General features: G+C 44.1%; 1 protein-coding gene across 1 annotated transcript in view; it reads left to right on the forward strand.

Moving 5' to 3' along the window:
• The window catches only part of EFHD1 (EF-hand domain family member D1), a 28,521-nt gene that overhangs the window by 2,875 nt on the left and 11,673 nt on the right, over positions 1–13,973 (forward strand). Inside the window, exon 2 of the mRNA XM_081912492.1 lies at positions 12,627–12,774. Coding sequence (XP_081768618.1) covers positions 12,627–12,774 — 148 coding nt within the window. The remainder of the gene's footprint in view (positions 1–12,626; positions 12,775–13,973) is intronic.

The following is a 13,973-nucleotide window of genomic DNA, read 5'->3' on the forward strand; positions in this document are numbered from 1 at the left end:
TTTTGGGCCGCCAGGTGTAACTAAATTACAACTCCCATCAGCCCCAGCCAGCGTGGCTAATGGCCAGGAATGATGGGAGTTGTAGTTCAGCAACCTCTGGCAGGCCAATGGTTCCCCACACCTGCTTTAAACCACAGTAGCAGCTGTGCCTCCAGTCTAAGGAAAGCTGCTAGTACCAAAAAGGGAGGGATATAAATAAGCTGGGTGTTAACTAAGACCACTCATCAGTCCAAGTCCTGGTTTTCTACTTCCGTTACATGTCAACACTGTGAGCCTCATTAGGATTTTTAAGGGCCTCTGTAACAGTAATACTTGTACAGAAGAGAGACGTTGCCTCCCCTTAAGAACATTGCAGCGACCAGGAAAGTAGTATCTAGCTTTCCTATGCAATATTGAATGCATATGAGCCTCATGGGCTATAGACCTTGCAGGCTGTGCCCCCTTGATTTTGGCCTCCACCTTCCAGGTAACAACTTGCTGGTAACAACTCTCTTCCAATTCTGCCAACATGACTTTCCTGCCTAGAGGTGAATTCCAGTCCAGCTCCCATGTAGAGTCAGGACATCTCCAACCCTCAGTGCCAAGGCACTATATTACAAATGGGCTATGCATTTCTTCCAGTATGCATAAATATGTCTTGCTGCAATTTGAGGCTGTCAAAAGGCCACTATGCCAGCTCCAGGGGGATGACAGAACAACAGGTGAGCGAGCAAACAAGCACTGTGGATGGCCCAGGTGAGCTGTTCCACAAAGATGGGGAAGGCCAAACTGCTCTCTGAAGTGCCTCCCACTCTCTGTTAAACATGGTTGCATTGAAGTTTGGCAAACCACTCTCTGAAGCACCTTTCAACCCCCTTTAAAAGTGGGTGGGGCTTGGGGTGAGCGGGAGGACGGGACTTGGTCAGATGTAAAGAGGGGAGGGGTTGGCCAGGTATGGAGAATGGGGTTCCGGCAAAGCAGAGGCAGCAGCCCCTAGTAAAAACATAGGAACGTATAATGTGTTTTGTGTCAACAGATCCTTGGAGATTTTGCTCTTTAGAACTAGAGCTGATGGTGTCTGTCACATTTGTTTGTTGATGTGTCTGCTCTAGTTGTGTATAACATTGGGAATGGCATCTTCATTTGTAGGTTCAAAGGGTATGTGTGGTGAAGGTGAGGGAGGCTTAAACCTTTCCCCTTCCTCCAGCTTACCTCCTTATTATATGCCTTTTCCCCAGCCTGGCTCTGATGCCAGAGCTGAGAGAGAGTGAAGCAATGGAAGCAACTGAGAATGGGGAGGAAGGCAGGTGAGGGGGGTGGTTTTGACATAAATATGAAGAAACTTCTCCCCCACTTCACATGTCAACGGGACAAACACAGCAACTACAAGCGTGGCTTCCCACCTTGGGTCTGTCAGAAAGCTCAGGAGCTGGTTGGGTTGGGTTTTGGAGACCTCAAGGACTGTAGCATGTGGGGAGGAGGCTTCTTTGAAGCACACAGGGGAGGTCTGCCAGTGCAGACAACTGCTGATGCAACTTTCTTTGTTCAGCCCTAATTAGGTATTGATAAGCTTTGTTCACAGTCGCCTTTACCTTCGAATAAAACCATTTTTCAAATTGTAGAAGGCACAGCGTCTAATTAAACAAAATCATCTTGGGGTGGGGAAACGGCGGTTAATTCCAGGAGGGAAAGAATAGTTATGAGTGTCTTCCAGATCAAATAACACCTAGGAAAACAAAGCAATTATTATTCAGCGTGGGGATTCTACGGAAAAGGGTTTTCCTCAGTTTTGCCAGAAAACCTGACAAATGCACACAGTGGATTTTTAGCTTTAGAAAACTTGACTGGCTTCAGAGTCCAACATCCATTTGTTTTTTTGTTTAATGACGTCTATGTTATCTTGTTTTTATATTCTGCTGGAAGCTGTCCAGAGTGGCTGGGAAAGCCTAGCCAGATGGGCAGGGTATAAATATCATCATCATCATCATCATTATTATTTATACCAATTTGTATTAAACACTTAATAACAGTTTTACAGAACCTCCATGGTGGTCTACTGAAGCCAGTGACCAACTCTTTATGCTTTAGTTTAGGAAAAGCGATTGATGGCAGAAGTAACAAACAAAATAGTTTAGTCTCAGGTGGTCCTATCTGGAAATGCTGTTCCCCACTCCCCAGACTTGTCTTCAACAATCAGAGAATAAATGTGGGATGCTTTGCCCTGAACATCTTGGTTAATAGCATTCAATGTTCTCATTCATTCTTTTTGACCTTTTTTGAACCCAGCTCTAGTGCTGGCTGTTTGCCACATACTAAATAAGCTCCAAAGGCCAATTGTGTGCTGTGAAGAATATTTCCTTTTGCTCCCTGCACGTCAACATAATAAAGCACATTCTAGTTGTAACATTGCTAGTCATCCAGAAGAGTGATTTCAGATCATAAGAACATAAAGAAGAACTTTGCTAGATCAGACGAAAACTCCATTTAATCAAGCTTTCTGTTCTCACACAGTGGCCAGCCAGATACCGATGGGAAGTCCATCCCAGTGAAGTTCAAATCTATTGGCTTGTATATGTGGGCATAGCTAATCTATAATTGTTAGTGGAAATCATTCAGCCTGAATGATGTGATTTGTTTCAAGCTTCTCGCCAAAGAAAATTACTCTCTTCTGATGATTTAAAATGTTCATCCTCTTTGACTGGCAAGAAATTAAAGGAGTAAGGAGAAATCACTGCCCCTATCAGAGCAATGCGGGTGTATCCTGTCCAAGACCATATTAAAAAAAACAGCCACCCTGCCTTTCTGGCTCTGGCATGATGTGTAAATATTGCAGCGAAACTTGACTGATCTGTGTTGTGTTTACACGATTTTACTGCACTCAGTAAGCAGACCTGTTCCCTACTGTCTAGCATGTCGGCTACAAATATACCCTCTTGGGGTGGTGATGTGTAGACTGTCCCTCACAATTTTCTGAGTGCATATACTTGAAGGGATACCTAGTCTTTTGGTTTTATCTTTGGCTGTGATCCAGCTGTGTTGTGGCTTGCTTCCCTGTCTGCCAGACCACTGCCTTTGTGCCTTTTCAGCCAGCTGCTCTGGGTAGTATTTTTACTGCTGTGTTAATCTGGCAAGAAAGATTGAGGGGGAGAGAGTCCCCAACCGAAAAGGGAAGTGCCTCTTTTTAAAACCTCATCCATCATTCTTCTCTGCCAGAGATACCAATGGACTGCCATGTGCAGTAGTCAGAAGGGATAGGTTTGTATAGTGATGGTTCGGCTGCAGATGCAGTGAGATATTTTAATTATGAGAGCCTCTGAAAATAATCTCTGTACACTGTTGGTGTGATTTGCACATTCCTTCAGTCAAATTATTGCAGGATAGTGTGTGGGGGAGAGAGAGGGAACATACTGTATGAAAGAGTGGAGCAGGGCTTTCTGTTGCTGTTGCTGCTACCACCACCACTACTACTAACTTTTCTGTTTTGATTAAACACTCCTCTTTAATTATATAGGGAATGTGCCAGATCTGCACACCCAAAGCCTGACTCTTTTCAGCACTAGTGCATGCCAGGAAGGGAGCAGTGGTATGACATTGCAATCAGTCATCCTCCTGTGTCAGCTTGTTGGAGAAAAGGAAGTTGTAGTTGATCCTCCAAGCACTTCCAGATGTTTTGCAAGCACTGAAAAATAGTCAAAAGTCCTCACTGTGAAAGGAGTTACAGTCTAGATGCTAGAATTCATGGGCAATTTTTGCTAGTGTAGAACACAGGCTCAGCTGGTATTGGGAATGGTATCTTAATCTACTTTTTTTCCACCGCAGACAGTGTTTCTTTAGATCCACAGCAGGGCAACAACTTCATTAGGACCAACCAAAACATTGTAAAATAGTGAGAAAACTTTCAAGCTCTCCAGAACTCTACCTCAGGCTAGAACAGCCTTCCTCATCCTGCTGCCCTCTAGATAGGTTGTACTTGGAAAAACAACTGAAGGGCACTAGGTTGGCAAGACAAAGCTAGATATTCTTCAAAATATCTACCTTGATGAAGCTTTCTGGAGAGCCTGAAAGCTTGCTCACTTTTTTTGATGTTTTGGTTAGTCCTAATAAAGATACTGCCTGACTGTTTATACACCCACACCCACCTGAAACAAACACAAATGTATGTCTATAAATGGACCAGCCCGGGTACCCAAATCCTTTTTATTTTTTTAAGTGTTACTCTTTCTTTCTTGTTATGCTAATTAAAGGTAAAGGTACCCTTGCCCGTATGCGCCAGTCGTGTCTGACTCTAGGGTTGTGCGCTCATCTCACTTAAGAGACCGGGAGTCAGTGCTGTCCAGAGACACTTCCGGGTCACGTGGCCAGCGTGACGAAGCTGCTCTGGCGAGCCAGCACCAGCACAGCACACAGAAACGCCGTTTACCTTCCCGCTATAAAGCGGTACCTATTTATCTACTTGCACTTAGGGGTGCTTTCGAACTCTTGGATGGGCAGGAGCTGGGACCGAAAGATGGGAGCTCACCCTGCCGTGGGGATTCGAACCGCCGACCATACGATCGGCAAGTACTAGGCACTGAGGTTTTACCCACAGCGCCACCCGCGTCCCGTTATGCTAATTAGACACCCTTAATTTGGAATACATCTAATAGTTGGTTTTGCCAGCCCCTAGGTATGCCTCTGGTTGTTAATGGTCTCTCTAGTGTAAAATTTGTATACTTCTGGCGAATACTATATTGCTGCTCTTGAAGCTTGACATAGTTTTAAGTTCATGTATTATTAACAGGTATCTGTTCCATGTATTAAGGGTGATTATTTAAATGAGATTTGGTAAGCTCTTGAGTCTTCAATTTAGAGCAGTTCCCCTTCCCTTCCTGTGTTGTTTTCCCATGTTGCATTCTAGATTAAAAACTCTTTGGACTTGGGCTCTTGCATTCTATAAAGTACATTCCATGCTGATGGAACTGCAATAAAATCATAATAAGAATTGGTCCTTTCAGTGTTTCCCAACCTTGGGTCTCCAGCTGTTTTCAGACTACAGTTCCCATCATCCCTGACCACTAGTCTTGCTAGCTAGGAATGATGGGAGTTGTAGTCCCAAAACAGCTGGAGACCCAAGGTTGGGAAACACTGGAATAGATAATACAGTAAATAAGATAATATATAAAATAAAAATGCCACTGATTTCCCCCCCCCCGTGTTTGGAAACAAAAAATGTCTAGCCTCGAAAACTGAGAGTAGAAAAAGGTATTTCTAAATTTTCTAGATTGACAACATTGAGCGCATGAAATGAAATTTGAGTTGCTGATGTTGGAACGTTACAAGAGAGCACGCTTTAGCCAACCTTAATTGTTGGTTAAAATTAGTAGCTGTTGCTTAGACCAGCAGCCTTCTCATTTCTTGTATCAACAGTAAGAACCAACAGGAATTTCTAAACCATATGTCTATTTCTAGAGCAAATGTCTGCTGATATGTAGGAGGCATATGCTGGGGAATTCTTTTGGAGGGTGGGTAGGAGGAGTGAGGCTGGGAAGCCTGGTGTATTTCACTTTGTTCTTGACAAGTGCTATAGTAATTTCTCTTTCTTTCCACATTTTTGCACCACCTTTCTGAGAAGCTCAAGGCAGCAGACCTCCCCAACCCCCTCATTTTACTGTCACAAGGCTGGGCTGGTTTGCCCAAGCTCACCCAGTAAGCATACACAATCATAAATTTGACATGACCAAAAGGGCCATGTGGTCCAACCCGCTGTAATATAAGAATATTTTGCCCAATGCGGGGCTCAAATCCACGACTCTGAGATTAAGATTCTCATGCTTTACAAACTGAGCTATCCCTGATCAAGTGGGATATGAACTCCCACCTCTATGGTCTATGCTTTGAGGTGCTTTGAGGTATCACACAAAGCCCACTTTAAAAAAGTGGCATACTGTTTTTGCATACTGGCTTGAATCGCGAAGCAGTTGGCTGCACACTAACTCTGTAGAGCAGTTACTACCCAGGTACAATCTCAAGTGGTGTCTGCTTCGCAGGTCTCTTATGTGGAGCAGGTTACTCTTGGAGATTCTGGTGTTTCCATGGTCTGCGTTGTAATTAGCTGGCTGTTTCACGATGAGAAGTCTTCCAAAACTATTAGGGTCCTGTTCCTCACAGTTTTGGAGAAACTCTTCAGAGTATTGCAGCTCAGCTTCAAACCGTTCTCTGCTCAGGGCAAGTTGCTAGTTACAGTAAGTTCTGAAGACTGAGCTTGTGAGTCTGCCTTCAGGCCTTGCATTGCTGATACCTGCAACAGCGCTTCATTAGCTTAGTTTCGTTTATGAGGTGGTCAGTGTGGCAAGAGGCAGGAATGCCTCTAATTGCTCCTGGCATGCTAGCGTTAGGCCATTCGACTCTCAAAGTAATAATGTGGTAAGTACTGCATTCAAATGCTCCGAAGCCAATAATATCCTTGTTTAGGTGGCAGCCTATATTTTTCACTGTCATTATAGGACTGTGCAGATGTTCCCTCTGGTTCTCTGAACTCCTAGAGTGGGATCATGTTCCAGGCTTCAGTGTAGCTTGAAATGGGCTGTTTGTATACACAACTGTTAAGTGCATTTGCTTCTTCACATGCTTGGGAACTCTGGAGTCATTGGGGATCCTGATCAAATGGAAGAGGATCCTATGTGTGTACAATTCCATATACGTATAGCCCCTTTCACACTTCCACATGGAGGACTGAGACAGCAGGTGCATCAATGGAGGCAGAGACAGCAAATGTTCCATTTCTCCCTTCACCTGTTCAGTGCCTGCGTAGTCCTAGTGCAGTCTGATAGCAGTTGCAAATACATGGACATACACCCACCCCCACGGTCTCAACTTTCTTGTTCTTTGCATTACAATCATAATCACATTTTTTTTTAAATGACTTTTTTATTGTTGCTGTGTTAATATCATTTTTTTAAAAAAGTACAACTGTTTGGGCTATCACTGAAAATCCAAGATAATAGCAACTTCCTTTGAGTATTGCTTTTTCTCTTTATAAGGGAGGGAAGAAAACACTTGTTGAAACCAAGCCCTTTGATACTGTATCACAGCTGTTTACAACTAGACTTCTTTTTTTTGAGGAGGGGGGGGGGAATAAAAATAAAATTATTTTTTTGCCCTGTTCCCCTTATCTTGATTTCCTTGTGTCTTGGGATTTGGTTGCTTAAATGAAGGGGCATTCGTTAGTTTTGGGGCTTCACAAAATTTGGTTATATGTCCTTTTTTCTTACATCTGAAACAAGTAACTCTCTTGGATGGAGCCTTGACCTCCCTCTTTGGATGGGGACATGCAGTTTGAGCCATTGGGCTCATCAGTCCTGGTTGGAGGGCTTCTCACACACTCCTTACAAACACATTCAAAAAGGACATGTGGCTTCTAACTGTGTTTTCTCTCCCTATCACTGGGAGAGCCAGTGTGGTGTAGTGGTTAAGAGCGGTAGTCTCGTAATCTGGGGACCCGGGTTCGCGTCCCCGCTCCTCCACATGCAGCTGCTGGGTGACCTTGGGCCAGTCACACTTCTCTGAAGTCTCTCAGCCTCACTCACCTCACAGAGTGTTTGTTGTGGGGGAGGAAGGGAAAAGGAGAATGTCAGCCGCTTTGAGACTCCTTAAAGGGAGTGAAAGGCGGGATACCAAATCCAAACTCTTCTTGTTGAACTGGGTCAAGCCCTCTTTTTTCACATAATGTTAACACATTGATTGCTATCTCTGCAACAATGTTGTAGCTTGGTCTGCATGAATCTTTTGGTGTGGCACCTTACATTATTAGCACTGAAGAAATTACATTTTGCTTTTCAAATTTCATTTCATCCATCAAATTATACAGATAAGCATCATGCATTCCTTACAATGTTATACTGATGCCAGCAGTTTTTGCTCCCCTAATTCTATGAGAAGAAATTTAGGCTGCAATCCCGTGCCCACTTATCTGGGAATAAGTCCCATTTAACTCAGAATGTGCTTTTGAGGAGAGATATTTAGGGTTGCACTGTCAGTCACATCCCTCAAGAGAGGCTGGCTTTGGAAATACTGGCACTTAGACTCCTAGATATTTCTTAACAACTAATTTCACATAAGTTGAGATTAGAATTGGTTTGGTGCTTTGTGGGCAAAGATGGCATTAGCAAAGGAAGGGTGCTCAGGGCATTATGACTTACTAGAGGCCTTGTACCCAATGCTGTTCAGGAATTCTAAGAAAAGTCCATTTTCGAAAAGTCCAGTCTGCCATCTTGATTCAAAATGATGTTCCGTTGTATCCAAACGTACGTGGAAACTCTCCTCCTTGATCTTGGGAACCATCTTGCTTGCAAATTTTGGTTATGATATCTTATGCAGCTTCCTGTAAAAGAGTGTGTAGCAAATTAGTTTATTATAACTTCTACCCCCTTGCCCTTCAAACAATTTCACAGGCAGCTTACACAAAATAATAATAGTAAATCAGAAGCTATAATTTAAACAAACATGCACATACTAAAAGCATATTACAAACAGAAGCATAATATCACCAGCAGAGATTGAATGCATTGCATTAGATTAAAAGGCCTGGAAGAATTTTAGAAAGATGTTGCCTGATGCTAAAATGACAATGTAGGTGGCAGGCAAGCCTTGCTGAGGAGAACCTTCTTTTAATTAGCAGCACCACAGAAATGGTCCTTTCCCATTAGCCAGCTGTTGCATGTATGGTGGGGTGGCAGGGATACCCAGATAAGGGCCTAAGATATCAAAGTCTTAGTATCTAGGCAGGCATATTTGAAGGTGGGCGTGCTAGCCCCCAAACCAGCATTTTGAATTGAGGCCTGAAATGGACCGGGATCCAGCGCGGTTGATGCAGCACTGGTGTGATACGATCATAATAATGCCTGGTACCGTGTCACTCTGGAATGGCTGAGCGTGGGGCCTTAAAACAACTTCTCCCTTTGTGGGGAATGCTGCAGGCCAGCGATGTGATGCAACCTTCACTCCCTGCAGGAATTTGTGCTGAGCTCTTTCTGCTCTGGAAAAACAAGTTTGTCTTTCTTGCTCCACACCCACAGAACGAGATTCTCTCTCTCTCTCTCTCCCCCCCCCCCATTTAAATGTCTCAGTGCTGCCTCTCAGGACTCAGTGGAGGAGGAGGAGGAGAAACATTATCTCCCTCTAATTCCTTTTGTATTGTGCTGAGCTGTTTCATCTGCTTCCTAGGTCCTGCTGAATTGAGAACAGATTGAGTATTCCATAGCCACTCTGCTTTTTGAGGCGGCACAACTTTGGGAAGCTGTGCTTTGAAGGCTGTCTCTGGCACGGCGCACTAAACTCCTATTGTACTGCCGGGATAGTGCATTGCTTTGCCATTGCTGGCAAGACCCAGTTTCTCACAATCCCTGCTTTGTACTGCCTGTGTGCTGGAATGACAGATACGTGAGACTTGCTCCGGTGGCTGTGAATCCCGAGTACACTCGGTTAACCCCTGTGGAGCTATTGCTCCTCCTGCAAAGTCGCCTTCCTCCTTGGGCACCAGCATCCGAGCCCCTCTTTTTCAAAAGGGGCAGCTCTCAGAACACTGCTTTGAGCTAGAGGAATGGCTGTAGCTCAGTGGCAGAGTATTTACTCTGTTTGCATGCAGAAGGTCCAAGGTTCAGTCCCCAGGCATCTCTGGGTAGTGCTGGGAGAGACTCCCATCTGAAATCCTGGAAAGTGACAGCCAGTCAGTGCAGAGCAGGTATGGGGAGCCCTTGGCCCTCCAGATGTTTTTGGACTACAACTCCCTTCATCTCTGCTCATAGGCCAGCGGTGGCCAAACTTGGCCCTCCAGCTGTTTTTGGACTACAACTCCCATCATCCATAGCTAACAGGACCAGTGGTCGGGGATGATGGGAATTGTAGTCCCAAAACAGCTGGTGGGCCACTACTGCTAGGCTATCCTTTTGCTGGGGCTGATGGGAGTTCTAGTTCAGCAACATCTGGAGGGCCAAAGGTTCCTCACTTCTGGCGTAGAGACAATAATGAGCCAGATGGACCCAATGTTCTGGTTTCGTATAAGGCAGCTTCCAAGGTTCCAGAATACCTTTAGTAAGCCTATGTTTGTGGAAATACCTTTTTATCCTGGGCTGTGACTCCCCGTGATGTATTTCTTTTTAGTACGCTATCTGTTCTCTCTTTACGTCAGAGCATAGCAGTGCCCACCATCTTTGCTGGAATTGTAGCTGTAATTTGTTTTAACTGATTGCAATACTGTATTTTTAAATCATTGTAAACCTCCCTGAGACCTCATGGCAAAGTGCAGGTAAGAAACAAAAAAACAAAAAAAGTAGGTGGAAGTGCATGAGTCCTCCTTATATTACCGTATTTTTTGCTCTATAAGACTCACTTTTTCCCTCCTAAAAAGTAAGGGGAAATGTGTGTGCGTCTTATGGAGTGAACACAGGCTGCACAGCTATCCCAGAAGCCAAAACAGCAAGAGGGATTGCTGCTTTCACTGCGCAGCGATGCCTCTTGCTGTTCTGGCTTCTGAGATTCAGATTTTTTTTCTTCTTGTTTTCCTCCTCCAAAAACTAGGTGTGTCTTGTGGTCTGGTGCATCTTATAGAGCGGAAAATACGGTATAATAATCCCCTTGACTGCTACAGCCTTGCCTTGAACATGGGCAATAGAACGTTCTTGCTCGGAACGTGGTGGACTCTCCTTCCTTGGAGGTTTTTAAGCAGATGTTGGATGGCCACCTGTCATGTATGATCTAGCTGAGATTCCTGCATTGCAGGGGGTTGGACTAGATGGCCCTTGGAGTCCCTTCCAACTCTGATTCTATGAGCACTGCCTTGCTTCAATTCCCCCATCCCCACAGGTGGAGTGTTATGCTAAGGAAAAGGGGCTTAACGTTTTCTTTCTGCTCCAAGTACCTATCACTGCTTGTGGGGTTTCCGGTTATAATGACGGTTTACAGCAGCCTTGTAAATAAGCTGTCAGAATTTATCAGCCTGTTTTTACTAGTCTGCTGAGGACTGGCAGAGGAGGGCCCATAAGTTCTGTCCCTTCTGAAGCAGCCCAGTGCAGAGGAGGAGGAGGAGTCCTGTAGCAGCCCCTTTGGTTTCTATATTGGGCAGGGAGGAGTGTCTGTTCCCAGCCCCTAGACACACACACACACACACACACACACACACACACATATTTTGGCCCTCTTAATTGCTCCTTGCTCCCTTTTTTGTTCCTTCTATATTGGTCTTTCCTATCTGCAAAACTGGGTTTCTGCCCTTGTGGATTCATTTCTTTTTCTTTTTTTAAAAAAGGCAGCAACCGGATATTGGCGAGAGTGGCAAAGAGTTAGGAGGATAACGCAGAACAGAGAAGCTTCAGTAATTATTCAGCTCCCCATCCCACTCCCATCCCCCATGATAAGGAACCTTCCATATATATATTTATATATATGAACTGCTCCTTTGTTGTGCTTGGAACTGTGCTATCCAATTTTAGATTCCAGTTCATCTATTTTCACTGCCATTGAGTTCAGCTGTCTGTGTGTGTGTGTTTGAACATGCTATGGAGCACATGTTTTGCAATCAGAAGCCAGACACTTGCTGTTAAAAGACGCTTCATATCTTTGGAATAATGTAATGGGCTGATAAAAGGAAAATGCATTTCAACATCAATATTATTATTTTAGTTGAAGGGATCTCAGCCACTCCTTTCAGAAATGAGTGCCCACTTTTTAGGTACCGTATCTTTTCAAAAAATAGGTTCTAAAGTCAAGATATATTTACTATGTGGATATCTGACTTACTTTTGTCTCAAGTCATCTGTGGTCCATGATTGCACACTTGACTCCCTACATAGAAGTTACACTAAAAATTAGTAAACATCAAGTATGTGCACATTTGGATAGTACTGAATGGGTGTTTCATCCATTTGAAACATCATTCCACAACTTGCCCCTTCCAGATGTTTTGGACTACATCTCTCATATTTTAATCTAAAACATCTGGGGGTGGGCAGCAGGTTGGGGAAAGCCGGTACAGTCAGACCTCGGTTGTCGAACGTAATCTGTTTTGGAAGCTTCCGATTGGTTGCAGGAGCTTCCTGCACTCAAGCAGAAGCCGTGTCAGATGTCCGGCTTCCAAAAAACGTTCGAAAACTGGAGCATTTACTTCCTGGTTCTTGACATTTGGGAGCCGAAACATTCCAAAACGGAGCTGTTCGGGAACCAAGGTTTGACTGTATCAACTATTTTTAAATGGGCAATGGTATAAATTTCTGTGCCAGATAATTTTCTGGATAACCTAAACCTACATTTCTCTTTCTCTCTTGAATGCTCTGTCGTGAAAGGCTTGAGAGCTCTGGAAGTAGCTTATTTCAAGTCTGGCCCTGCCATGTGGCTGTGCAAAGTGATCACCTTCAGGCAGCACCATGGAGTGGGTAAACAGATGAAGGCAGGAATTTGTGCCTGAATGGTGCCAGTGAGACTTTTAAAAGCATTCTTAGGACACTATTGGGGATCTGTACCAGGCACCAAAATGTCTTGAGACAGCACTGACTAGCTGAAACTACATTATGTACAAGGGAGCATTGAGCACTCCTTAAACTGAAGGCCTTTGAGCCAACAAAGCTATGTCTCTCTGACATCTCTCATGTCTCTCATTTCCCCCTTCCTTTTTTTAGGTATGACTCTGGGAAGGATGGTTACATTGACCTTATGGAACTGAAGCTGATGATGGAGAAGCTTGGGGCACCTCAGACTCATCTGGGCCTGAAGAACATGATCAAGGAAGTGGATGAAGACTTTGATGGCAAACTCAGCTTCCGTGAGGTAAATGTCAGCAGAAAATAAAATGTAATGCAAAACCAAATGGGGAATAAAAATGTGGAACTTCTGCTATCACAACAAATGTGTCCTTCACCAACTCACTTCCTCCTTCAAGCCTATGCTGTTTGGAGCAGCTGTGCTTTAACTTCTGTGGAAAACTCCAGCTTGTTGTACACCAGATAGCAATTTCCCAGGCTCGGGTGTTGTGGCATGATACTAGATACGGAGACATCCTTGCATACTGTAAGACACAAGCTATGGGGATTGAAAGTCTGAGGCTTGAAGGCCAGAAGAACTTTTAACCTAGACTTTCCATGTTGCAGGTAGAAGAGTTAAGAAATAATCATCTCATTTTTCTTATATGAAAACTTCTGCCTTTATTTTTCCTCATCAAGAGAAAGCTGAACTAACTCTGAACAATTTTATTTTCTTGTGACACTACACTCAGCTGTTCATGTCACGGTTTGCAAATGTCACCTGCTTCTGGGGTTCAGGGCCACATTGTAATAAATTATTCCCCTCGTAGCAGTAGGTATAGAAGGGGGCATTCTCAAGTGTGCACTAAGGCACTACCACATGGGTATTGTCTAGCTCCACTTGCTTGAAGAGGCAGAACAGCCAGAAAATGTAATCCAGGCATCCCCAAACTTGCCCTCCAGCTGTTTTGGGACTACAGTTCCCATCATCCCTGACCACTAGTCCTGTTAGCTAGGGATGATGGGAGTTGTAGTCCCAAAACAGCTGGAGGGCCAAGGTTGGGATTGCCTGATGTAATGCTTTCTGAGTGTGAGTGCCTCCAACTTTGGTCCATCCAATGATAATGGGTAGACCACTGCCATTTTCAATATACTGTGAGTAGATCGCAGTCTATTGCGAGTTGGACGTCCCTGCTGTAGGGAGTAGAGTTCCAATGGTACCATCTTTGGACATGTCATTCACTTAATCAGCAAGGACATTGTTTCTCAGTGTGTGATTTGGCAGGATAGGTTTTCAAAAGGTTTCATTGGAGTACCTTTTTCTCTTGGAAAGGGATGACCTAGCCACTGTTAGCCATGCTTTAGTAACTTTCAGGCTGTAATATATGTGGGTATACCATTGAAAAGGGTTCAGAAACTTCATCTGGTGTAGAATATGGCACCCAAGCTGTTGATGTGGACTGGCTGGTACATAGTACCCAAGAAAGGTTCATTGGCTTCCATTTT

The sequence above is a fragment of the Podarcis melisellensis genome (assembly GCF_964234715.1).
Source record: "Podarcis melisellensis genome assembly, chromosome: 5".
Classification (NCBI taxonomy): domain Eukaryota; kingdom Metazoa; phylum Chordata; class Lepidosauria; order Squamata; family Lacertidae; genus Podarcis; species Podarcis melisellensis.